The 27,067-nt window shown below is 49.2% G+C and overlaps 1 protein-coding gene across 2 annotated transcripts in view; it reads left to right on the top strand.

Moving 5' to 3' along the window:
• The window catches only part of Sppl3 (signal peptide peptidase like 3), an 84,440-nt gene extending 60,958 nt beyond the window's left edge, over window positions 1-23,482 (top strand). Inside the window, exons 3-11 of one of the 2 annotated variants that reach the window (XM_003751200.5) lie at window positions 233-321; window positions 7,918-8,037; window positions 8,713-8,791; window positions 9,649-9,761; window positions 13,029-13,135; window positions 13,558-13,721; window positions 20,258-20,457; window positions 21,101-21,210; window positions 21,923-23,482. In XM_003751200.5, coding sequence (XP_003751248.1) covers window positions 233-321; window positions 7,918-8,037; window positions 8,713-8,791; window positions 9,649-9,761; window positions 13,029-13,135; window positions 13,558-13,721; window positions 20,258-20,457; window positions 21,101-21,210; window positions 21,923-21,994 — 1,054 coding nt within the window. In that variant the 3' untranslated portion in view covers window positions 21,995-23,482. Of the gene's footprint in view, window positions 1-232; window positions 322-7,917; window positions 8,038-8,712; window positions 8,792-9,648; window positions 9,762-13,028; window positions 13,136-13,557; window positions 13,722-19,258; window positions 19,588-20,257; window positions 20,458-21,100; window positions 21,211-21,922 lie in introns of those variants that run through there. The other variant, XR_010056808.1, reaches the window with a different exon arrangement.
• The last annotated feature ends 3,585 nt before the right edge of the window (window positions 23,483-27,067 follow it).

Below are 27,067 nucleotides of genomic sequence, written 5' to 3'. Positions count from 1 at the left end.
CTTATTACAGTGGGACAGCTCGAGAAGGAACACTGAAGGGTTGTAGACGGCTTCCCAGTTGGGAAGAGGATGTCCTTTTCTTCGCAGGAGCAGCACTTGCAGCCCTGGCTCAGGACTGCCATGGCTGCTTTCTCTTACGCAGAACTGAAGCTGAATGTTAATCAATCTCTCTCTCTCTCTCTCTCTCTCTCTCTCTCTCTCTCTCTCTCTCTCCCCCCCCCCCCCCCCACAGGTCTCTTAATATGGACTTTGAGAACCAAGATAAGGAGAAAGACAGCAGCAGTAGTTCTGGCCCTTTCAACGGCAGCAGCACCAATAACAGTAAGCCGTGTCCTGTGCTCCTCGATAGCCTCACCCCACCCTCACCCCATGCGCTCACCGCAGCTGACCTCTCCGTACCTCCAGTCCCTCACTCACACGTGATCCAACAGTGCGATCCAATCTGTACCCTGCCGTCTGCTACACTTTGTGCTCTAAGTCTAACGCCGCCGGTTGCCCAAGTACGAGGAGCTTGCACCTGCTGCCGCTGCCGAGGTCACTCCTTCCCCATAAAGCACAGGCCATGTCCATCCGCCCGTGACCTTGCTAGCTGTTCTCCCGATGACTGCTTAATTACATATCTCTGAGAGAGTACATTCAAGTGCTTGGAGAGATAAGTGTTAGGATTGTCACCTGATTCAAAATATCCCACAAGAATACAAATCCTTTTTAAAATAGAGATGAATCTGTACACAAGTTATCATTTATCCATACAGTGGAATATTATTTCATATTTCATAATGAAGCACTTGGGGCCAGGGAGAAGGCCTAGTCAGAAAAGTGCTTGTCCCACAAGCATGGGTCCTGAGCTCAGGTGGGCAGCACCACATAATAACCTGGGCCTACTGGCATGTGCCTGCAACCCCACCGGTGGGGGACAGGGATGAAAGCCTGCCCCTCTCCTTTCCTCTCACGGAATTCGGTCTCCTTGTACTTAGTTCCTATGTACTTCGTATCCAAATCGCACTTGCCTGGTTTTTACTTCAGATTGGGAAGTGAACACAACAAAGACAGTGAAGTAGACTCACTTACGTGGAAAGAGTCAGAGGCAGGTGGGCCTCTGTGAGTATGAGGCCAGCCTGGTCTACAGAGGGAGTTTCAGGACAGCCAGGGCTACACAGAGACTGCCTTTAAAATTGTCTGTCCATAGATATTAAAATCTTTGCATGAAATAAAGTCTGTACCAGTAATTTACTAGGAACCACATTAAACCCAGTGTGAAATCTGATTTTCAGATTGATGTATTACATAATTTATCTTCAAGCTAAGTCACATACTTGTAACTTTACTTCTTTTTTTAAATATTATTTTTTAATGTATATGAGAACACTGTAGCTGTCCTCAGACACACCAGAGAAGGGCATCGGATCCCATTACAGATGGTTGTGAGCCACCATGTGGTTGCTGGAATTGAACTCAGGACCTCTGGAAGAGCAGCCAGTGCTCTTAACCACTGAGCCACCTCTCCAGCCCCAAGAACTTTACTTCTAAAGTCCAATATGGTGCAGCATATTTGCAAATGATATAAGTAAGACAGATTATAGTCTGGCACACTGCATCACAAAATCAAAGAGAAGCATGTAGTGTTCTAACTAAAATCTCATGGAAGGAAGTATCTGCTAATGTCAGTTTTATTTCTTGTTATTTATCAGGGTCACATGAGGGTCATGCACCTCTTAGTCGTTTTCTTAAGTTGGCCTCCTGTGTCAGACTATGCACCCTTTCCATTATGCACTGAGGCCCAGACACCAAGAGAATTCACAGGTACCTATCATACAGTACAGTACAGTTCTCTTTGATGCAGACTGGAAAATACTAAGAAAGAAAATCCTCCGTGAGTCAGCACTCGCCATACAGTGCCCCATCATTTTAGGTTGAAGGACAGTATGGGAAAGGGTCTTTTGTTTTGTTTTTGTTTTTTGTTTGTTTGGTTTGGTTTGGTTTTTGCTTTTTTAAACAGGGGTTCTCTGTGTAGCCCTGGCTGTTCTGAAACTCACTAGATCAGGGTGGTCTTGAATTCAGAGATCCACCTGTCTCTGCCTCTATACAGATAAGGACTAAAGATATGGGCCACAACAGGAACTGAGGGTTGGCTCTCAAAAGATTGGTGCTTAGTTAGTGCCAAGATGTTGGCAAGAGGATTTTGGACCAGTTAAAGGATAAAGTGACCAGATGGAGGTGTGTGAAAGATCACAGTTGCCTTCTTCCAAAAGACCCAAGAGTGGAGGAGTTTGTGGAAGCAAACAAACATGGAAGTGAAGGAGTAGTGAAGGCCGTGGGACCCACAGCAGACATCAAAGCTCACAACTCAAACAGTGCTCTGCCCAACAGCCAAAGGTGCAAGAACCTCCAGGAGACTACAGCACTTGGCGCATTAGAACTCAGGAAACAGCCACCAGGATGGCTCAAGATGAAACCCTGGCCACACCTAGTGTAAAAAAGACCAGTCCTCTTGTGTTTCCTGGGGAGTATGTCTGTGACATGGACACAGCTCACAGACTAAGCCCCAGCGCTCCTGGGCCCAGCAGTGTGGCTCTCGGGTGCATGCGTACAGGCTCCCGTCACATCCCTGGAGCTCTGGAGAGCATGCCAGTATCAGGGCCAAAGGTGAGGTGGGACAGATAAGAGCAGATGCAACAGTTCTGGGAGAAACGGCAAAGCAGATCTGCCCCTGTCTGAGAAGCACTCGACCTGCTGCCCTTCCTCTGACACTGCCTGGGAACTGCGGGCAGTCAGGCCTCCCCATCCTCCTGTATCTGCTGCATCTGCTTTGACAGACTGTAGTGGGGAAGGCAGGTTTGAAGAATGCCTCTGCCTTCTTCAGCTGTGATGGCCAGAAGTAGTAAGAGGAAGAGAAAGAAATGGCAGGCCAGACTTGGTGGTCCAGGTCCTAGAGGCAGTCTTCCATGGCTGCTGAGCTCGCTGCCCTCACTCAGAAGGTGGGCCTGGGGGGGGAGTTTTGCTTTTCCTCTGCTGTATGCCAAACTCATGACTGCTCTTAGTATCCAGGCATAATTCCCGTTGAAGAGCACAAGAGCTGGCATGGTGGGACTGGATGAAATTTGGGAGGAAATGTCACCCCATGACACAAGGACAGCTGTCATCTCGGTGTGTGGGAACTTAAGAAGGAAAGTTGCCATAGAGCGACTTCCTCTAGCCTCAGCTACAAAGCGATACTCTGTCTCGATTCTGTCTCAAAATAGTAATAATGATATTATGGGCTGGAGATAGCTCAGTGATTAAGAGCACTGGCTGCTTTATCAGAGCCTCAGGTTTGTGCAGGTTCCGAGCGCCCACATGACGTCAGGCCAGGAGCCATCTGTAGCTCTGGAGCAGACCTCTGACCTCTGTTCATTGACGCTCTGATGCCCTCTTCTGGCCTTTGAGAGTGCTGCACAGATGTGGGAGTCATACACGCAGGCAGAGACCACACACACACACACACACACACACACACACACTGAAATATCAAAGACGTACAAAGAAGAATTACTTGTGATAGCTAAAAGTTGAGGGAAAAAACCCTAAATGTCGGTCATGGAATGGAAAGATTTTTCATCCAGTGAAGTTGTAGAACAGAACAGAGTAGAACAGTTCTTACAAAGTAGTGTTGAGTGAAAGAAGCCAGACACACATTATTTAATGTGTGTAAAGTTCCAAAACCAGGCATAGTAATGAGCATCTTAGGTGTGGGGGAAGTAATCACAGCATCTGGCTGACTGAGGAAAGAGAGTCTCCAGCTCAAAGCCAGCTGCACTTATACAGATTCTGCCTGTAGTGAAAGTCAGAATTCATGCACACAGAAAATGGTTGGAAAGAAAGTTGTAAGAAGCAGGGATTTCCATCCAGATCATCTCTGACTGCCCCCGTGTATTTCTAGTAACTGGGTCTGCCCAGAGGCAGGCAGGCAGGTAGATATCTCCCCGCCCCCACCACCTTTCCTTCCTTTATTTACACAGGGTTTCACTGTGTAGCCCTGACTGGTCTGGAACTCAGTGTGTAGACTAGTGTGGCCTAACCTCATTGAAAACCCCTGCCTTTGCTCTTCCCAGTCTAGGACTAAAGGTGTGTTCCTCCGTGCTCCGCCCAGTTCTTCATTTAATAGATAAAGGGGGAAAGCCACATAAACCCACTGCCTGATTTTAGTCCTTACACAGCCTCCAGGAATAGACCTGAGGGCCAGTAAGCAAAGAAGACAGACAGACACACATGGGAAGAAAATCTGAACAGGGCAGACAGAGGCCTCCAAAGGAGGCACTAAAGCTTGTCCAGTTGATTATATAGACTGAACAGAGAGGCAGGGCTGCTGTATACATGAACAAGGAGGTGGGGTTTATGGTACACAGCTGGATCTTAACTAATGTCAGTATGGGAGTGGTCAGTTGGAGAGGGGTCTTCACACCCTAAGCATCCCTTCAAGGAGACCATTATCTACCATGGACCCAAGGAAGGCTTTGCCATTCCGTGGAGCCTCAGCAGGGATCATCCTGTGGGTTTGAAGCACCGGGATCCTTGACATGGCCAGCCTAAGTTAAGACTTCTGACCAAGGCTTCCCACTCCCAGAACTGGACACTTGTGGAAGTCTGGAACTGTGGGGATTGGTAGGTGTACACATCTTTAATTGCCCCATTTAGACTGCCACCAAAGTAGCCATAAAAACTAGAAATGTCCCCATCTCTCCTGTCCTTAGTTTGTGATGATGTAGGGAATATCTAATCACAGGATACAATTCAGTAACAGACGTCAGTTTACACTGACCGTGTCAGTGCCTGCTGCCTGTGGCTGCCTTCACTGATAATGATGTGAGCTGGGCTTGGTGGCTCAATTGAGAGGGAGAGGTAAGGGGTGAGGAGTTAGGTCATGGTCGTGAGCTGGAAGCCAGCCTGGGTTACATAAGGCTGAGTTCCAGAGCAAGCAAAAAAAAAATTTAAAGTTTGTAAATTCCACAATTATGCTTTTTTTTAGGCTGGCTGTGTGAGGCTGTGTAAGCCTTTGTGATTATGGTTGTCATGTTTAAATGTCTTGTTTTGCTTTGCTTTGCCTTTAAATCATTGGAGTTTGGTCAGATGTCTAATTGGCTATCTCCTCCTTGTAGAACCATTGTCTCTGGTGCCCAGAAGTACAGTGGCAGCAACTAAAAGAGCCCAGTGCCGCCATCTCCTGGTTTAATTGCTGATTTCAGAAGAGGAACTGTCCTAATAGCCTCACTGTTCCTTGTATTGTTTGTTTTAGTTACCATGCTAAGATAAAACAAGTTTATTATAAATACATCTTACAGTCTTCCTAATGTAATCTCTGCTCTAAGGCATCTTAATTTTTTGTAGGTCAGGATGACCTCAAAGTCCCCATATAGTGAGGGTGATCTTTATCTGGTACCCTTGCCTCAGCTCACTGGGGCCACAGATAGGCAGGGTGCGCAGAGGGAATCTCTGATATGTGTCAGGAACTGGTAACAGTGAGCTCAGTCAGAAAATAGGAGGTGGGACATCCAGCAGGGGTAGAGAGGATCCTGGGAAATAGGAACAGGTGAGATTCTCCCTGAAGGCCGAGGAGACAGACAGATGGACAGACAGGAGATGAGACCAGCCCGGTAGCTGAGCCCAGGTTACAATAAAGGGTTAGTAGATTGAGAGCGAGTTGGAGAAGGAGCCGAAGCTTATGTATGGCCTAAGCGTTTATTAGTGAACAGTGAGTCTCCGAGTGCTTATGTCTGTTACCGTCTTGTTTCTCAGTGTGCACGTGTGTGGGTAGGGCCGTCTCCTTTCTAACACCATGCAGGTCCAGGGCGTCAGGCTGGCTTGACCCAGGTGCCTGGCCAAACAAGCTCTGTTGCCAGACCCAAGCCTGTGTGAGTGTGAGTGTGAGTGTGTGTGTGTGTGTGTGTATGCGTGCGTGCGTGTGCATGTGCGTGTGCATGTGCGTGTGTTTAAAAGTGTGTGTGTGTAAAACTGTGTGTGAGATTTATTTATTTTAAAAATTATGTGCATGTGTATATGGGAGGGTATGGGCACAAGAGTGTAGGCACCGCTCAGAGGCCACAAGAGGGCATCAGATCTCTCTCTCTCTTTTTTTTTTTTTTTTTCTTTTCTTTTCTTTTTTTTTTCGGAACTGGGGACCGAACCCAGGGCCTCGCACTTGCTAGGCAAGTGCTCTACCCCTGAGCTAAATCCCCAACCCCGGCATCAGATCCCCTGGAGCTGTAGGTACACAGGCAGTGTGAGTTGCCTGAACTCAGGTCGTTAGCAAGAACAGAGTGTGCACTTAACCACTGAGAGCTCCCCAGTCCTAATAGTTTTAAATGTCACCTTGTCATTTTCAGCCCTTTATGCCTAGGTTTTATCTTGATTGGGTCATTTACTTACAACCTTAACACAGATTTTTACTTTATTCCATTATAATAGATTATGTGACAGTTTTCATATGACAGTTTTCAATCTCAGTAGGATTAGGTCGGCATGGGATTGGGGGATTCCCTTTGATTCAGCAATCATCAGATTCTGACCGTCTCCTCTCTGTAAATATTCTGCTCTCAGGTCTCAGTCCTGGTGCAAAATTAACTGTTCTGTGTAGAATGATAGCTAAACCTAACCCCTGAAGATTTAGTTATCTAAGTAAGATTTAAGAAAATCTCTTTAGACCTGGCAGGGTGGCTCAACAGGTGAAGGTGGGCTGCCAAGCCTGAGAACCTGAGTCAAGCCCGGAACCCTCATGGGAGAAGGCAACAACTCCACAGGTTGTCCTCTGACCTCCACGTGTTTGCCATGGCACACCCACATGCAAACAGAAAATAAGTAATTACAATTCCAGACAGTGAAAATCTTTCCAGGTGATTCCAGTGGGCAGCTAATTCTTAAGAAAGAATACTGAGCTGTGTCCTGCCCTGTCATAGGACTTTTCTCTTTTAATCTCCTCTTCTGGTGCCTTAAAACTTCACAGCCAAACCACCACCACCACCACCACCACCACCACCACCACCACCACCACCACCACCACCACCACCACCACCCCCACTTAAAAGCCGGACAATGGCAGGGGGCGTGTATGAGTTTGGTCACTGTAGTACTGAAGGGCAGCACCAAGGACAGCAAGGACCTCATTCTCTCATGGAAAGCCTTAGAGCCTGGAAGGAACACAGCACACAGCAGGCCCAGGAGCCCTTGTTTCCTGAGTCACTGTGAAATGCACGGGCGTGTTCCTTGCAGGAAAGGAATAGCAGCTGTAGACTGTGGCGTCTGGATAAAGACTGACGTCATGGCAGGTCTAGAAACTGATGTCCAGTCCAAGTTCACCAAGTAGCCAAGCAGCTGTGAAAACTCAAGAGTCAGCAGTCAAGAGCACTGGCTACTCTTCTAAAGTTTGATTCTCAGACCCACATGGCAGCTAACAGCTGTTTGTAAGTCTGGTGCCCTCTGCTGACTTTGTGTGGGCACCACATGCTAGCAAAACTCCATGCACAGAAAAGAAAGCAATTTTAAAATGCATTTCAGTGCTTAAACCCTCTTGGGTAGAATGAATTCCGTTCTGGCCATGTATTAAGGCATTTCTTTTTTTTTCTTCGGAGCTGGGGACCGAACCCAGGGCCTTGCGCTTCCTGGGTAAGCGCTCTACCACTGAGCTAAATCCCCAGCCCCTGTATTAAGGCATTTCTTTGATGATCAGTTATCTGCAGTTGAGGTCTTAAAAATCCTCAGGCTGTGAAAACAACAGAAATGGACCCTAAAGTGTCTGACCTCTGACCTCTCTGATGACGTCAGTTCATCATGTAATGCTCAGCTTTCGTGTGAGGTAGTTTATGCAAGTGGGGGTGCGTGGCTGTGTGTCTGTTAGGAATAAGGGCTGATGTGTCCTGCTCTCCTCTCCTCTCCTCTCCTCTCCAGGCATTCAGACCATTGACTCCACCCAAGCTCTGTTCCTTCCGATTGGAGCGTCCGTCTCTCTCCTAGTCATGTTCTTCTTCTTTGACTCAGTTCAAGTCGTTTTCACAATATGTACAGCAGGTAATTTAGCTTCAAGTTTACTAAAAGGAATAAAAATGGTGTTTTTAATTATTGTCCGGGAATTATACTGTATGTGCCATGCCATGCAAGTTGAACCTTCATTATCTGTTATCAGAGTCTTCAAGAAAGGTGGGATTGGGAAACTGGGGAGCTCTGGTGGTACCAGATAGCTGTGACTTGTTTCTGCAGATAACCTACAGGTCTTGTTAGTCGGAGTGGCCATTAGCTTCCTCTACCGATGTGTCTGCGGATAGAAACATTGACAGCTAATCACAGTAACTAGCTGCCAGCTTTGCAGTGTGTTTGTAGGCTAAGCAGTGCCGTTAGGGGTTCATCCTCTGCCTGCTGTGTGTTCCTTCTGCCTAAGCTAAGGGAGGATAGCATGGCCTGTCCCATCTATGTCATACTGGGTGCTGGTTATTACTTAGAAGAAGAAGATGCCATCCATGTAGTAGTGAAAGACCTCTATTTCTGGGCACACAACTCAGGGCCACAGACATACATGAGGTCCCTGGGTCCCAGCTTCAGCACAAGCAGACAAACAGGAAGGGTCCTTTAGGTAACTTTTCTACTTGTTAAGAAAACTGTGTTGGAAAACCATCTTCCATGAGTTATGTCATTTTTCCTCTAATGGGTAAAGAAAAAAAATTAATGAAACCTATTTTCTTTTCCTAGTTCTTGCAACAATAGCTTTTGCTTTTCTTCTTCTCCCAATGTGCCAGTATTTAACAAGACCCTGCTCACCTCAGAATAAGTAAGTACTCAGGCCTTTCCCTCTAAGTTATAAGAGTAGCCGGTGTGGGCTGGAATACACAGACAGCCAGAGACTGGGCAGGGAGACACATGGTCGCCCCAATGTCTCCTTTTGCACCTTCTCATGACCCAGGAAGTGCGGATGTTTCTTCAAACGTGGGGGCTGCTGTGGTCTGTTCCCTGCTCAGCTCCATTAGGAAGACCGGGCAGTGTTGTAGAAGCAGTGAAGTGAGTTTTGGTTCCAGACTCTGTTGGTCTCTGGTGACCTGCACATGCAGCAGCTGCCTTGCCTCAGCACATTGTTGGCACCATCACCCCAGGAGCCATTGCTCATGGACACCCACGGATGGAGTCCATTTCCCCATCTTACAAGTATTACCTCATCATGGCTAAATGAATGGGATCTGTTCCTTTCTTGATTTCTTTTCTCTTAGAAATAAGATTTGCCTCATATTCAACTCAGAGACTCATTATTTTACATTATACTTTTAGACACCCATAAAAAATACACTGTCTCAGTGCCATGGTTCAGTGGGTGAAAGTGCTTCTCTATTTAATCCTTATGGATACACAGTGGAAGGACAGACTGACTTCACAGTGCTGTCACCTGACCTCCACACACTCATACACACACACACACACACACACACACACACACACACACACACTCAATGATAATAATAATTAAAATGTAAATTTAAATAACGAACGGCATTGCCGAGTGGGAGCTGAAGTGTTTCACAGGTGACTCCAGCCCGACTTGGGTCTTGTAGCTTCCCAGGCCCAGGTAGTCATTGCTCTTGGGAATGCTGACTGGGGGACCAGTCAGTCACTGAGTGCAGCCACTGTGTTTTCCAGGATTTCCTTCGGTTGCTGTGGGCGTTTCACTGCTGCCGAGCTGCTGTCCTTCTCCCTGTCAGTCATGCTTGTCCTCATCTGGGTTCTCACTGGACACTGGCTTCTTATGGACGGTGAGTGACGCCACGGGCTGCTGTGACTGTTTCTTGCATGGGTTCATAGGTCACGGCCTCAGCTGCGGGCCTTGGACCAGTGCGGATGCATACATTTCAAAAAACAATTGTGAACAGCAGAAGTTAACTCAGAGTCACGCACACAGTGAGTCCACGCTGACGCTGTGCATGGTTGTTATAGCATCACACACCTTCACTAAAGGCCTTGGTTCTGAAGACACAACATGCCCGGCCTCGCACAGCTCTGCTCATGCTGATGTGTGTGCTACAATCACAGTGTTTTACTGCAGTGCCGTCTCCTCTCCAGAGGACACAATGGCACAACAGAGGGCAGAGGCCTTTCATAGTCTGCAGTCATAGTCTGCTGTCACTTTCCAAAGTAGACATGGGGCTCACATAGCCTTGACGCGCGTGCGTGCGTGCGTGCGTGCGTGCGTGCGTGCGTGCGTGCGTGTGTGTGTGTGTGTGTACACGTTTATTTGTTTTGTCCAGGACAGGGTTTCTCTACGTAGCCTGCCCATCCCTTTTAATTCCAGCATTCTAGAGGCAGAAGGATCTCTCTGAGTTCAAGGTCAACCTGGCCTACAAAGCAAATTATAGGCACCAGGGCCATACAGTGAAATAAATAAACAAGCAAACAAAACCTGCTGTGGACAGAATCACCACAGGCTCTCAATCCGTCCTCGACCAGCCCTGCCCCGTGGCATCTGCCAGGGACTTTGCTAAGGCAGGCAGGCAGGCAGCCACAGCCTCTCACTGGGTCACTAGAAGACTAGTCTGTGACCAGTTTATCGCTCATTCATGGTCACTTCCCCATTTTTTGCTTATAACACATACAAGTGGAAATAAACATTACATGTATGATATATAAAAACAGATACTCAGGTGCAGTCGGCTCAGTAGTTAGGAGCACTTCCTGCTCTGGGCAGAGTTCAGTTCTCGGCACTCCTGTCAGGAGGCTCCCAGCAGCCTGTACCTGCAGCTCTGAAGGCTCCCAGCCCTTCTGGCTCTGCAGGCCTCCATACGCCCATGGCCGTTACCTTGTAGGCTGCTTTACAGATAGTGTCTGCCGGGGTTGTTGTATAAGGAACACGGAGCCCTTTTAAATAGCTCCAGAGCCTTCTGAAGTGCATGTGTTACTTCATTGTTACTGTATCCTTAAATTGTCTCTTAACATAGCTGAGGTAAACATGGTAGGTCTACTCCTTGGGTCTGGGTGTGGTATCACTCCGATCCATGGTAGGCAGGTGCTCTTTTGAGCTGTTTCACCAGCACACGTGATTTTCAAAAGATGAATTTCCAGACATGACATTCTCCCAATAAAGGTTTTCTTTTCTTTCTTTTTTTCTTTAAGATTTATTTTCTTATTATATATAAGTACACTGTCACTGTCTTCAGACACACCAGAAGAGGGCATCAGATCCCATCACAGATGGTTGTGAGCCACCATGTGGTTGCTGGGAATTGAGCTCAGGACCTCTGGAAGAGCAGCCAGTGCTCTTAACCGCTGAGCCATCTCTCCAGCCCAAGGTTTTCTATATTTACTATGTGTGTTCCAAACAAGGTTTCCCTATATGGCCCTGGAACTTACTCTGTAGACACAGAGATCTGCCTGCCTCCTGAGCACTGGGATTGAAGTTGTGCACCATCACCATTGGCTCATTATACTTTTGTATTTGTAATCCTCTCTCCTTTCAGAAGGAGAGCCAGCACCAGCTAAACTTTACTGAATGAAGTGGTGACATGGCTCGTAGGGCAAGAAGATTGACCGAGGTTGAATCCTGGGAACCACACTGTCCAAAGAGAGCTGACTCCCACAAGTTGTCTTTTGACCTACACATGTGCCCTAAGAAATAAATGTAATAAAAGAATTAAAAATCACTCTATATGCTTAAAACCCGGAAACATCATACACATTTAAAACTCTGTACAGTTAAAATGAAAGAATGTATACCCTGATGTCATGTAATTAGGAAATAGATCATTTTGCTCATGGCCAGAAGAAATAGAAACTTGACTACGATGATTGTCGTGTCATCACACCCACAGAATAATGTTAAAAGAACACATGCCGCAGTACCGTGGGGGACGGGGGGAGTGTTAGACCTTACAGGACTCATGTTTCCTCATTGATGAGAAAGATGTGGGATTTGTTACACGAGCCATGGCGATTACTAAAAGCAGTGAGGAAATAAGCCGAGTGCAGAGTGCTTACAAGCTGTGTTTGGGTGGCATGAAAGTTGGCCCAGCTGTAAATGCACTTTTTAAACAGAAAATCTGCGGATGCAATGCATAGAAGGATACACAGGATCCCATGCCTGGGAGAAGGCTGACTGCAGGCTAAGGAAGGATGTAGTCCGCTCCTTTCAGCAGCGCAGGCCAAAGGGGCATTTCACTCTGGGAACCCTCTGCCTTCAGGACTTAAAAGATGAGCCTTACTTCTGCAGTGACCACAACTGCAGTACATTTCCGTCATGAAATCCACCAAATAATTAAAGTTCCCTGTCACCTAAGGGTCTCACTGGAGCACTGAGCTGGCCGAGTGCCACAGGCATTGCTGCACTTCCCTGTAGGTGCCACAGTGCCAGCCCCACACACCGACTCTAGCCTTGGGTTCACTGCTTTTCTACAGTGGAGTGATAGGTAACTGTTATTCTAAGCTGTGTAATTAGTTGCTTTTGGTGTGTTTGAGGGGGTGGGCAGTGGGGGGGGGGATAAGTTTTCTCTGTAGCCCTGACTGTCCTGGAGTTCTCTGTAGACCAGGCTAGCCTCAAATTCAGAGATCCATCTTCCTTTGCCCTCCTGAGTGCTGGGATTAAGGGATTAAGGTGTGTGCCACTGTGGCCAGCTAAATTGTGTTCTTTTTTTTTTTTTTTTGGTTCTTTTTTTTGGAGCTGGGGACCGAACCCAGGGCCTTGCGCTTCCTAGGCAAGTGCTCTACCACTGAGCTAAATCCCCAGCCCCCTAAATTGTGTTCTTAACACGGTAACATTCTCTATCCAAAGGAACAGTGTCAAGACAGGAGTGAGGGGTCTCCCAGTTCAGGATCATTGAGATGCGGGGACGGCCTGCACACAGCCCAGCTTTATCTAGCAGAGTGCGGGGACCTGTGGTGACCTCCTCACACCCTAGCAGGTCTGGGTGGGCTGCTGCAGCACACACAGTTGTCGGACATGAGAGCTCAGAGCACCTCGGGTTGGGGAGTCAGGAGCTTATGGAACGAGACCTCCCATCTACACCCTGAACCCCATGTTGACTCTACTCTAGCTCTGGCCATGGGTCTCTGTGTCGCCATGATCGCCTTCGTCCGCCTGCCAAGCCTCAAGGTTTCCTGCCTGCTTCTCTCAGGGCTTCTCATCTACGATGTCTTCTGGGTGAGTGTGTGCATCCCTAGACATTCTGTTCTCTTCTGAATTTAGTTGAAATGGCTGCTTCTCAAGGCTGTCTAAACACCCAAAGCCCGCACGCCCGCAGCCTGAGGTGACTGATCCCTCTGCTGTGGAGCTCAGGTCTTCATCATGTCCAGGCCCCAGTACCTTTTGTTGGTGGCCGTAGGGATCCCTGTGGTACCGTAGGCCATGTGTGTGATGGGTGCAGCAGGCAGCGTGCTGGCGAGGACCCATGCGTAGGAGCACTCATTCCACTGGTCAGTGGGTGTGAAAGACTGCAGTCGGCAGGCCCCACGGACGTGCAGGCACAGTGCCTGATGCCTTAGGGTCGAGCCATAGGGCAGAGGAGGCCACTGGCCAGTGTGGGGACTGGCAGCTCGTGAAGCAGCATCTCTTCATCTCGGCAGGTGTTTTTCTCGGCCTACATCTTCAACAGCAATGTCATGGTGAAAGTGGCCACACAGCCAGCTGACAATCCCCTCGACGTTCTGTCCCGCAAGCTCCACCTGGGACCCAATGTGGGGCGTGATGTTCCTCGCCTGTCTTTGCCTGGAAAGTTGGTCTTCCCAAGGTAGGACTGGCCTGGGCCCTCCCACATCAGGGGACACAGTGCCTTTTCCCTCAGCATTCCGATCCTCCTGAGAAGACCAGTGTAGACCAGGAGAACCTAACATTGGCGTGTAATAGTGTTGTGAGTTTGTCATGGTGTCCTCACGCGTGCATGTTGTGGGTTTGCCTTTACCTTCCCCTTCTACTGCCACACCATGTTTTTTCCACGTTACTCTAGGTTCCGTTTTCCCACAAATGACACTTTGTTCTTGATGGTTCTGTGAGTGTGCATATGTGTGTGTGTGTGTGTGTGTGTGTGTGTGTGTGTGTGTGTGCGCGCGCGCGTGCGCGCGCGCAGCCTCACTTCCCCGTGTACTGGTGAGTAAGTGGCGTGACTCCATGTCTTCACTGTTGTGACTGGCGCCGCAGTAAACATCGCGCGCTCACACGCTGTATGTGCATGTACCGGGCTCAGGCCAGCTGGGTCATTGCTGCTTCTACCTGTATAGTTCTGAGGGGCTTCTCTGCTGATTTCCATGGCGGCTGAATTAGCTTACATTCCCGCCAGCAGTGTGCTTTCTTAGAGTCTCACGGTATTAACTGTCCTTGCCAGAACATGGGGATCTGGCACCTGAGTGCTGAGAGTTAAGATGTCCACCGCACCTCGCCTGTTTTCTCCAGAGTGACTATTCTGACTGCGGTGACAGAATCACACTGTGCTTTGAGAACATTTCCTAAAGACGGTGACTTTCTTGCAGTGTTTATTAGTCACTTATACCTCTGAGGCCTCTGTGCAATTCAATTCCTATTGGTCACTGTTTTAAGTTTTGAGTTCTTTATGTAGTGTATATTAATCCTGGGCAACATAGATGCAAGCTGTGTCTCCTCACTTTGGTTGGAGCCCTGATGCAGCCCTGTTTGTCAGCTCTCAGTATTACCTGGGCTGTTGAAACCATTATGGAAATTTTTGCCTGTCTATAACCGGAAATGAATTCATTCCCCTTTCTAGTTTAAAGTCTCCACTCTTAGGGTTTTGTTTTGTTTTTTAAATACATTTTAATTTGTGTGAGCATTTGGCCTGCATGCATCTCTGTGTACCACATGTTGCCCATGGAGCCAGAAAAAGGCATCAGATCCCCTAGAACTAGACAGATGGTTGTGAGCTGGCGTGTGGGTCCTGGCTGTGTGAACCTGGGTCCTCTGGAAGAGCAGCCAGTGCTTGCTTTTTTTTTTTTTTTTTAACTTTATTTCTATAAGTACACTGTCGCTGTCTTCAGACACACCAGAAGAGGGCATCGGATCCCATGACAGATGGCTGTCAGCCACCATGTGGGTGCTGGGAATTGAACTCAGGACCTCTGGAAGAGCAGCCAATGTTCTTAACCCCTGAGCCATCTGACCCTTTAATCCATTTTAGCTGGTTTTGTGACAGATAAGAGATTGGATTGTCTCAGTTATTTTATTGCTGTGGAGAGACCGTGACCACACCAGGGCTGGCTTACAGTTCAGAGGCTCAAGACTGCCGTCCATCTTGGCAGGAAGCATGGCGGCACGTGGGTAGACTCAGAGCTGAAGAGGTAGCTCTACACTGGATCAGAGGCAGCAGGAGAGATGATTAGAATAGGCCTGGCTTGAGCATTTAAGATCCCAGAGCCTGCCCCTGACCACTTCCTCCAGGAGGCCACACCTCCCAACAGTGCCACTCTATGAGCAAGCATTAGTCCATGGGAGCCATTCCTACTCACCCCCTGGGGATTTACCTTCATTGTAATATACATGAGCATCCAGCTTGCCAGATATTTTGTAGAAAAAGCTGTCTTGAGTGTACATGTTGGTATCTTTGTCAAAAATCAGGTATGTATTGGGGGTTGGGGATAGAACGCAACAACACAGCTCTCGCATAGCCTGATTCCACCTCCAGTACCATAAAACCAAAAGAATCTGGCATGGGACTTCATGTGCAGATCTGTTCATTGGCTGCCATTCACTGTGCCTCTAACACAGTTTGAGTTGAGTCATGTCTAGCCTCACGGGGGCACTAGAGTCGCTTTGGCTATTCAGGGCCTTTTGTGCTTCCGTGTGTATTCTACTTAGTACTTCTCTGTTTCTACTAAGAATGGAACCAGAATTTTGATGTTGACTGTGGGCTCTGTGGGTCATTTTTTGCAGCACAGCCATCTTCACAGTGTTGCTCTTTAATTTCCTAGTGAATTCATCCTAGAGGTCTCCTCATATTCATGCTTGAGTTCATTTCTAGACTTAAACCTTGCTTTTGTTTGTAGTTCCCAGGGCTCTACTAGGCCAGCACATTCTGGGGTGGGAGAAGAGGAGTGCGACTAGGATGTTTGTCTCATGAGATCACTGTTGGTAGAACGAGGACTGCTGGCCAGGCCGCCCGGCCACACAGTGAAATGGGGGTTTGTTTTGTTCTTTCTTTTTTTTTGTTTGTTTGTTTGTTTTTTTGTTTTTCCGTTGCTTTGTGGCTTTAAGCACCATATCAAATAAAGGAAGGGAGGGAGGGAGGAAGGAAGATAGATAGATGATAAGAGACAGGGTAGGGGGAGAGGGAGAGGGAGAGAGAGAATACATACCGTGAGTTGATGGGAATGAACCAGCCTGGCTGTGGAGCAGGTCTGTAGTGTGCTGTTGAGTTCAGTTGAATAATGGTCATTGGCAAGTAAGTCCTCTGCCGGCGGCACAGGGAGGATGGTCTGCAGCTTTGTGGTTGGGAAGTTCTTGCCTGGTTTTAGCACTAGGGGCGGTAATGCTGGTTTGGTGTGGTGAGCTTGGCAGTGTCCTTTCTGTCTGTGGAGTAGTTTACTGTGGGGATGGTCTCAGGAGTCTGCCGGCGTGTGTGCAGTCCTGGACTCCCTCGCTCCAGCCTTATCTTGATGATACTGTAGATCTGCTGAGTGGCTCAGCCTCAGTTTAAGTTTGGCTGATGGTGTATATATCGGGATTTATCCACACCACCTTCACTTTCCAGTGCGTGGAACAGGAGGTTCCAAAGGATCCACTGATTGTGAGCTCCCCTCTTATTTCTCTCCACTTTGATTAATTTGGGTCTGCTACTTCAGTCAGTCAGTCAGTCTCTCTCTCATCTGCTGGTTTACTTATGACTTTGATGTCTAAAAGTTTTGTGAGAGTTTAAATGGAAGCACCAATGGCTGTAAGTGACGTTAGATCTGTGCTTGCTGTGTCCAGAGAGCTCTGAGATGTTGTATTCTCCATTGACCACTGACACCCCAGACTCTGTGTGTTTGAATAGTGCATTAGTTATCTTCCTGTCCCAGGAACAGAATCCCCACAGAAGCACTAGAAGACGACGGGCTTATCCTGCTCATGACTTAAGGGACTGTGGTCCACCCTTGCAAGGTAGCTGTGTGTGGTGATGGCTGGGCCTTCATCTCTAGTGGTGGAAACGGGGCATGGCTGGATCTCAGGAGTCAGGAGTCCCTCAGTACCCCACCACCATCGCCCCAGAGGGACTCCTCCCTGTAGGCCTCACCTCCCAATGGCTTTGCAGTTTTGGAAAACAGCCACCAGTTGGGGGCTAGAAATTCAAGCACACTAGCCTGTGGGGCATTTCTTATCAAAACCAGGACACAGATTGATTCTACAGATTCCTGCTATTCACCTCTGGTTCTGTTCCCACATAACCTGGTAAAGTAATTATTCCAGGGGTCTCTAAGACTTGCTTTTGCTTTCTCACCTGAAATGTGACACAGTTGTCTTTTCCTAAACTGTCACAGACTCCTGAGAATGTGTGTTCTAGAGCTGTTGGGATTATCTCAGTACTGGGCAGGCAGAGACAGGCAGATCTCTTGAGTTTGAGGCCAGCCAGGGCTACACAGAGAAACCCTGTCTCCAAAAATATCATCTACATTTAGGTCAGTGGTTTTCAACCCCTTGTGGGCATCAAATGACCATTTCACAGGGGTCACCTAAGACCATCAGAAAACAGAGATTTACATTATGATTCATAACAGTAGCAAAGTTACTGTTGTGAAGGAGCAATGAAGATAATCTTATGGTTGGGGGTCACCACACATGAGCTGTATTAACCCAGATTAGTCTGGTTGAGAAGCCTGACCTTAGGGTCTCCCCAGTCTGTTCCAGTAGAGAGAACTGTCTGGTGTGTGCTGAGGACCGAGTTCAGCATTTTCCTGTCCCACCAGCACTGGGAGGGGGCTGCGGAAATCCAGTGCTCTGCTGGGATTTGGGTTATCCTCACTGTGGCGTCAGGACTGTGGGCCACCGTGTTCTTATCGTCTCAGCCACCTAAGCTGAGTGCGTCTAACACCAGACTCCAAACCTACCGCACACAGCAGGCCCCAGCCTCAGTAGCTCCTTCTCGACTAGGAGCCCTCAGGGGTAGAAGGGTGGCAGTGACGTAGGCCCCTGCTGCTAGTGCTGCTGCTGCCCTATCACACGTGAACAAGCACTGGGAGGCCAGGCCCAGCACCTAAGGCTTGAGAGCACCTTGTTCCCTCTGTGCCACTTGGTGACCTCATAGGTCAGACGCTGGTCCCCCTCCCTGCCCACCTGAGCGGTGGGACAAGGTTCCCCTGTCACGGCTGTAGACTTGGTGCTACTCTGTGCTTTTCCGTGTGTGGTGTCACATGTGAGTTGTAATGCTGCTCCTCTCACCCTGGCCCTTGCCGGTGAGCATCCGAGACATTGTGTCAGCTGCTGTCCTCCTCACCGTCTGCAGGTGTGCTTAATGTTATCACACGGCAGCCATGTCAACAGCTTCTGCTTTTTGCAGTTGGCTGAAATGAACAGAATCTGGATTTTTTTTTCCTGAGACATTTGTAAAAACGTTTTCATGGTAGCAATCTCAGTGAAGTAATCTTGGCAAAGCCAGTGTGCTCTTCAGTCTGATGTAGAAGAAACACAGAGTGACAGAGTTGACACTTTAAAGGATTTCCTAGAAGAGTTGCTATAGGAGACATTAAGTCACAAGTGGGGCTTAGCCAAAAGAATGTTTACCAGAGGGTAAGCAGTGCAAAATGAGGCCTGCTAGAGAGAGTTTAGACTGCTGGGGTGTAAATGTCTGACTCCATTCTCATAACCAAAGAGACATCCTGACTTAGAACCAGCAGTTAGCCCCAGTCCTAGAACACAAGACACCAGAGCAAAACCAGATGGGTGCAGGAGCACACCTGTCAAGGCCCTGTGTGCAGGGCGAAGGGGAAGCAGCTATGGAGAGGACACTTGTATACTTAAGTGACAGCATGGGGTACCTTTCTGTGTAATCCCCCGGTTGCCTAAGTAGCCAGACTGGCAGTCTCCTGTCTGTATAAAGTGTTCAGAGTATACCTTAGGCCCAGGAGCCAAGAGAGACTGCAGGGTGACAGTGTATGTGGACGGAACAAGTCTTCCATGTGTATAGCTAGTGACGTCCTCTCTCATGGCCAACGCTTTGCATGGACGTTAGCCAGGGTCCGCCTCATGCTGTTTATTCTTCCCTCTTTAATCTCCCCAAGTGTGGGGAGTGATTGGCACTGGGGGAGCATCCTTCTGCAACATGGTGATAGGTCTTATTTGTACTTTCAGGGGTGAAGGTGTCACAGGTGGTGACACTACCGTAAGAGGGGCCTATGTGTGGATCACCCAGCAAACACTGAGCACTCCCCAGAAGCAGCAGCCACCTTGGAGATTCCTGAGGCCAGTGCTCTGAGATCTTTGCACCTTCAAAAGCTAGTGTGGAGCCTGCCTGCTGTAGAGGCACGCAGCATTCAGGAGGCTAAGGAGGATCTGACTTTGTGAGCAGCCTTGGCCCCATAGCAAGACCCTATCTCAGAAAAACAAACAAAAAGCAAAGAGCAGGGGCAGCATGGTGGCACGCACCTTCATCCTAGGACTTGAGAGAGAAGCAGAAGCAAGTAGGTCTTTATAAGTTCAAGTGGCCTGGTCGGTATAGTTAGTTCCAGGGTAGCCAGGGCTACAGTGAGACCCTGTGTCAAACCAAAAGAAACAAACTCCTAGAGTCCTTTTATTGTAAAACGAATTATTTCGATATAAGTGGAACCAGTGAATTAATCTGGAAGCTGTATTCCTTTACCTTTGCTAGTCCCTAGTAATCAACCACACAGAGAATCCGATTCATTTTAAGCTGCAGCTGAATACAAGGCAGATAAGTGACTCACATTGTCCCCTGTGGTAATCTGACCTCCCGGCCCCATCCCATGATACTTGCATAGTGTTACTGACCTGGCTCCTCGGGCTTCAGATGTTTTTTCCCTCATGGTATCTTCTCGGACCCTCTCCTCTCCATGGCTGGCAGAAGGTTTCACCCTGTTCTGTCTTCTGCCCAGCCATTGGTTGATCGGCATTTATTGACAAGGCAGAAAATAAATGGTAAGAATTGTTCACACAAACTTGAGACAGGAGATCCTTGACCTAAGCATTACAGTTCTGTGTCCAGATTGAAATAAGATACAAGGGCAGAGAAGCCAGCATTTGAGTATCACGAGGATAGCCTTTACCCAGTGCACAGAACACACCTCAGAGATTGTAGGCTGCAGTGTCCTAACATGTGACATTGTGTTCCAGCTCCACGGGCAGTCACTTCTCTATGTTGGGCATCGGGGACATTGTGATGCCCGGCCTCCTGTTATGCTTTGTTCTTCGCTACGACAACTACAAGAAACAAGCCAGCGGCGACTCCTGTGGGGCCCCTGGCCCGGCAAACATCTCTGGGCGCATGCAGAGGGTCTCCTACTTCCACTGCACCCTCATCGGGTACTTTGTAGGTAAGGAGGACCAGCAGGAGGGCGGCCAGCCTCACTCTCCCCTCCAGGGCTTGTCACCAGAACCTGACTGTCTGCCGTCCAGATAACCAGAAGGAACCTTGCAGTGCTGTGTGCTCCATGTGTCGAGCGCCCATCTCTGAGGAGTAATGTACAGCATGGCTAGTTCTCAGGCCTGCACACACTGGAGGCTAAGGCTGTAGCCACCGGATAAAGCCATCCTTTGCGTTTTGCCTCCGATGCATACGTCACCTGTGACTTCAGAGCCAGCTCACAAACCGCAAACAGGGAGACACAGTTGGACTAGGGCAGAAACACAGCGTGCACATAGCACCCACTCTCTGTGTCCTGCACACTGCTCTCCTCCTCTCTCCTGCTGCTCAGAGTAGGTTTGGAAAACAGCCTGCCCTCACTAACCTGCACGCACGGGAGGGAGATCCTGTCAGTCTGTAAACCCTGTGAGGGGCCAGAAAGTGCTGTCACCCCATAGGCAGGCAAAGAGGCTGAGAGGCAGGGCGCTCAGCAAGGCTGTTACCACCTCGGGAGCCAGGCTCGAGCCCAGGGCCTTTACAGGAGTGAGGTGGGTTTCCGAGTTGACAGTTCTACCCCTGAGCTGTGTCCATGCTCATCAGTGTCTCTCTCCTAGGTCTGCTCACCGCAACTGTGGCGTCTCGCATCCACCGGGCCGCCCAGCCAGCCCTCCTCTACTTGGTGCCATTCACCTTATTGCCGCTCCTCACCATGGCCTACTTAAAGGTGAGAGCTGGGCAAGCAGTGGACTTCGAGTAGAGCCATTGACAGGAAGGGCTAACAGTTCCGCCATTCCATCCTCACAGACCAAGAGTGGGTGTGTGCTGCCCACAGTTCTTGCTTTGATCACAGCAGTGCCCTACGGCCAAAGCCCACTCAGAGCTGAGGCAGGAGAATTTTGAGTTCAGGCCGGCATGGGCAACTTAGCAAGCCCCTGTATAGAAGCAAAAGCCTAAAGGGCTGAAGCTGAAGCTTATGGGGCCCTGGATTTGGTCTCTAGCTCCCAAATGCCACACAGAAGACAGCAGGCCCTGTTGCTGCCTTTGTTGTGACATTTTTGGGATGAATTAAGTGTTTAATGTTGGTGCTGGAAATGCGGCTCAGTGGTTCAGCTGTTCTTGGTTCACAGTACCAGTGTGGCAGTCACAACCATGTGTATGAAACTCCAGTTCCAGGGACCCAACGCCACCTTCAGAACTCCATGGGCACCAGGCACACACGTGCTATACATACATACATACATACATACATACATACATACATACATGCAAGCAAAATGCTCATATACTTAAAAATAAATCTGAGTAAATATGTACTATTGAGGCAGTATGTGACTGCTGTCCCTCAACTCCTTGAGGCCCCAGAGACAAGAGCCTGGGCATCCGTGGTGAGCAAGGTTGGTGAACCTGGGCCTCAGCGCTGTCCTTTCTGTCCGCAGGGTGACTTACGAAGGATGTGGTCTGAGCCATTCCACTCCAAGTCCAGCAGCTCCCGCTTCCTGGAAGTATGATGGGCAGTGTGAGAAGGGACCAGAGCGCCGGCTCCGCCCTGTTCTCTCACCACGTGGTTTTGTTCTCTCTACAAGCTGGCCTGGACTCAAGAGGCACGCCTGCTCACAGAACTGCGGTGTGGCTGCAGTCTGCGTCTGAGGGTAGCGTTCCCAGAGGGTGCTGGAGCCCTGCCGAGGGAGCCTTCTCTTCTGTGCTCTGGGAGAGTGGACCCTTGAGAAGGGGCAGGCCCTCCGGTGCTCCTTCTGTCTTCATGGATCTGCACCAGACTGTTAACTTGTGGGGAGAAGTTGACTTATTTAAAAACTACAAAAAGCAAGGAGTTGTTCTAGAACTTTGAACACTAAACGGTCGAAAATCAGTGAACCCCAAAACTTTGGGGCCAGTTTTCCTCGGGGGCTCCACTTCAGAGACCTAGGGCCGAACATCTCGTCTGCCCTATTCTTTTCTTTTTCTTTTTTTCTTTTGGATTTATTAAATATTTTCTGTGGTGTGAAGTGACTTATTAAATCCACAGACATTGAATGACTTCTTACAACGTACACATAAGAATTTGTTGTAATGACTGTGTCCAACCGTGTTGGCAGTGAGCAGGACACGGTTTTATACATACGTACATATATATATATATATACGTGCACATAGATACCTATGAGTAAACAGCCACTAAACCTGCTAAGATCATGCCGTGTAGCAGACGGGCTTGCTGTCATTTGAGCATGTAGAACAGTTTACCGTGGCTTCCTCGCATAAGCTGCCGTCTCCTGTGTGAGTCACGTGCAGTTGTAAGCTGTGGGCGCGTTGAACTGATACTCGTGGGCTGTGGGGGCTCCTTCTTTTGATCAGTGTAGCAAAATTAGGGATGAAAAGTTTGAACTTTTTGACCCTTTTCTTTTTACAGGCTTCTTCCTCGCAGTTTTTAGTAACCGCCTCTTGAACCAGTGCATGTATTATAGCAGTCTTTGTGCTTTCTGATCATAGTAACAGACTACCTGTAAATACATTTTTCTATTTTATATTTTTTTGTATTTTTTTTGACATTTTGTTTCATTGGTGCGCTGTATTTTCCATGCCCTCAGACCCTTAGAAGAAAAAAAAAAACAGAAAAGCAGCGCAATGCTGTCCTTGCTGTTGTGATTACAGTCTCAGCTTACCTGTGGTGACAGCTGGGCTTTGGGGACAGATGTCAGTTACCTCTGCAAATGGAACTGATGTCCAGGAGCTGGAGACAGAGCAGGCTGCTACTGTGACTTCAGAACCTGGCCCCGCGCTGTCCGTGGGCGTGCAGAGTCTGGTGTGACCTCACCTTCATCTCAGACTGGTAAGCTGCTGCTGCCCCCCCGGGGGGTGAGACGGCAGAGTACACAGCCTGAGCCCGGCGTGTCAACGGAGCAGCGTGCCGCCATGCTGTTGGTTCCTCTGTCCTCCTCAAACTCTGCCGAAGGGTTTGAAGGGTTGGTTTTGTCTCTAATAAATGACTCCTTTTTCTAGCTTTGGTCCTGACTTCACTTTTGGTGGTTGGTGCAGAGCTGAGCTCACCACCAGGCACTGTTGGGCTCCTCTGTCCCCAGGGTTGTCGTCTGCAGAGCTCTGGCCACATGTGACAGAGACCGGATATGGAATCCCGTGCTCAGTGCTAAGGGGAGCCTCTTCCTCAGCCCCAGGGACAATAGGAGACAGGTGGGGGAGAACCGCACTCAGCTTCAGGGATGCTGGAGAGACATGGGTGTGACTTTAAGGGCCAGGAGTGCTTGGAAGTGGTCATTTCAGTTCTGGGCAGAGTTAGTCTGAGTCTGGGAGGGAAACCCTTCCCAGCACCCGGAGTCCACTCAGGTCGCATGCCTGTCTGCAGTGCCCTTGGAGCATCCCCAGCAGCCTCGGCACAGGCCAAAATGTCCTCGAGTTCTGGGGGCCATCGGGGAGTGGGGCCTGGGGAGATGCAGTCACTCAGTGGAAGGTTTCGAGGTTTTCTCAGAAGTCCGTTAGCAGAGTCTTCAAAGCTCCTGTGTGCTGCCATCTCACCTGTCATGGCTGAGCTGCTAACACTTCACCCCAAGCCTGGTATGTTCTGTTCAGACTGCCATGATGTGGCCGTCCTCTAAATAAAAATGGTCGCACCAGGGGTTGGGGATTTAGCTCAGTGGTAGAGCGGTTGCCTAGCAAGCGCAAGGCCCTGGGTTCGGTCCCCAGCTCCGGAAAAAAAAGAAAAAAAAAGAAAAAAAAAAATGGTCGCACCTCTCCCTGTGCGGGACAGCGGAGCTCTGGGGACCTGGGCAGTAGGCTGTTCGCTGAAGTTCCTCTAGAGCCGGCCAGCACAGACCTCCTTTTTTTTTTTTTTTTTTTTTTTTTTTTAATTGGTTCTTTTTTTCGGAGCTGGGGACCGAACCCAGGGCCTTGCACTCAGCACAGACCTCCTTAAGGTGAGTTACTGACCCATAAGGAGAAAGGGTGGTGGGGAAGGGGCGGGGTCGTGTTCCTAGGGTTCAGAATAGACCCCTGTGAGCCTCTGGCCCTCTGCTTAAGCTCACTAGGCCAGCCCTGTTGACAGCGCTGCTGTTTGTCAGAGCCGGGGGCTAATGTGGGAGTTTCTAGTCTTTGTTTTATGTGTGGGGGAGTTCGCATGTCCTAAGGGCACCGCGTGCCAGAGGAATAATGTCAAATTCTCTGGAACTGGAGTCATAGGTGGTTGTGAACTATCATGTAGGTCCCAGGAACCAGGTCTGGGTCCTCTGAAAGTGCCCCCTTTAAAAAACAGCCTTTTTCCCCCTCCATGTATGAATACACAATACATCTGTGTGCCTAGTGCTCTCTCCCCCAGGCATGCAGCTCAGCACCTCACCACCGTCTCCATTTCTGACTCACTCTGGCAGTGAGATCTCTCTGGGAAGGACAGCCCCTAACATCAGGCTCGCAGCGGGAGAGGAAAGCAGTCGGCTGAGATCTACAGCTAGAGAATAGCTACACGGCCTAGCTGCCACCAGGAGAGGAAACTCAGACTTGCCTGGGTTTGCCTTCAGTCTCCCGTTTGTTTCTCCCTCTCCCTCTCCCCACCGTACCCCGAGAATCCAAGGTCCTTTCCACCTTTGCAGGACATTAATTCTGTGGTACTGAAGCTGACAGACCCTGGGTGTTCCCACAAACCAAAGTGGAACTCTTGGAGTCAAGTCGGAAGTTGTCCTGAACACTGGATATGACAACCAACACTACATATGGAGTTGGCCACACAGCTCAGCAGAGGGCCCAAGGCTGGCACCTAGGCCTCTGTCCCGATGTGATGGCAAAACATCCCAAGTGCTGTGTGGCAGGCTAGACAGTGCCAGCCAAGAGGGCCGAAGAGCAGGCTGGTACAGAAGCCAGAACACCCCTGTCAGGTGTAACATTAAATGGCCACAAAGAAAAGACCACTGCAGCCTGTGATGCCTTGACCTTTAACACAGCAGGGCTCAGAAGCCTTAGGGTCATTCTCCTGCCAAGAGGGTGTGATGGTAGCGCGCGCGCGTGTGCGTGCGTGCGTGCGTGCGCGTGTGTGTGCGTGCGTGTGTGTGTGTGTGTGTGTGTGTCCTAGCAGTGGCAACCTAGGTAAGAACGTTACACGGTCAGGAGCACCTTTAGCACTGTTGGGCTGAGGCAGCTCTACAAGGCCAGCCTGGTCTACATGGCAACTTCCAGGCCAACAAAGGCAAAGTGTGTGTGTGTGTGTGTGTGTGTGTGTGTGTGTGTGTGTGTGTCCGTACATGTAGAAAACAGTTTGGAAGGAAATGTGACAAGCTTGGCACTCTGGACAGAGCATGATTTTTAGGCTAGCCTGAGCTACGGAACAAGACCCTGTCTCAAGAACAGTAAGATCTGCTCTGGTCTCCCCTGGTCGGCCGCTTCCTGTTTGGTAGACCATGTGACTGAAGCGTAGTGCTGGCCTCTGGCAACAGCGGCACCTAGCATTTTGATCCACGAGCCTCATGGAGGCCACAAAACAGCAGGAGGGCAGGAATGCAAGCAAAACAGGTCCGAGCAAGTGCACGGTGCACAGGGGTGCTGTGCCCGCAAGGAGTGAAGGAAGTGTCCCCAGGACAGAGCAGGACAACTGCCTACCAGCACACCAGCCATGGGCACCAGTTCCTCTGCCTCTGGAGCCATGCCCATGTGGGAGACACAGTGTGGCTCAGGACCACACAGCTAGAGAGTGGCCTAGGAACCAGGTCTGCTCTGAAACCTAGCACAAAGGATGGAAGGAAGTATAACCAAGTCTGTGTCCTCACCTTCACATGACCAGCCCATCACCAAATTATAAGTCCTCTCTCTACCCACCAAGATACAGAGACCTCTCTAAGCAGCCCCACATCGGCCCCTCACAACTACAGCTCCAGGGAGTGCTACACCCATGTCCTTGCACTCGCATGCATACATGAGTATGTGTGTGTGCGTACGCACATACACACACACACGAAGCTTAATTTCTAGTGCTGGTGAGACTGCTTAGCAGCTAAAAACATTGGCCGCTCTTCCTAAGTTCATTTTCTAGCATGCAGGTGTACATACATACACACTCCTGTGTTTAAAAAGAACGTATAAATGTCTAAAACTGCTATGTGGATAAACACATACTGGGTTCCCAATCATGAGAAACCAGGAGTCCTAGGACTGAGACGGCAGCACGCATGCCCCCAGCCAGCCAGGCTCCCAGCAGACCTGGTTTCAGAGTCTGGACTGCGGTTGCCAGAGAGACGACAACTCTGCTGAGACCTGGATGAGAGCAGACTGAGCCTCAGCCCTGCATACACAAATGTGGGGCTGTCCTAAGTCTTGACATGGTCAGGGGGAGCCTGTCCTTACAACACCCCTAAAAAATGACAACTTTAAAGTCCAACCAAATAAAGCCACCCGGAGTAACTAGTAATGGGAACTTGCCATTTGTCTGAGGAAAGACCCAGTGAGCCACTGTAAGGCACAGTTAAGACACATCTTGGGGAACGGAGCTGGAGAGATGGCTCAGAGGTTAAGAGCACCCTCTGCTCTTCCGAAGGTCCTGAGTTCAACCCCTAGGACCCACATGGTGGCTCACAGGCATGTGTAATGAG

The sequence above is a fragment of the Rattus norvegicus genome, chromosome 12 (assembly GCF_036323735.1).
Source record: "Rattus norvegicus strain BN/NHsdMcwi chromosome 12, GRCr8, whole genome shotgun sequence".
Taxonomy (NCBI): Eukaryota; Metazoa; Chordata; class Mammalia; order Rodentia; family Muridae; genus Rattus; species Rattus norvegicus.
The sequence above is the reverse complement of the archived record's forward strand: the minus strand, read 5'-3'. Positions and strand labels throughout refer to the sequence as shown.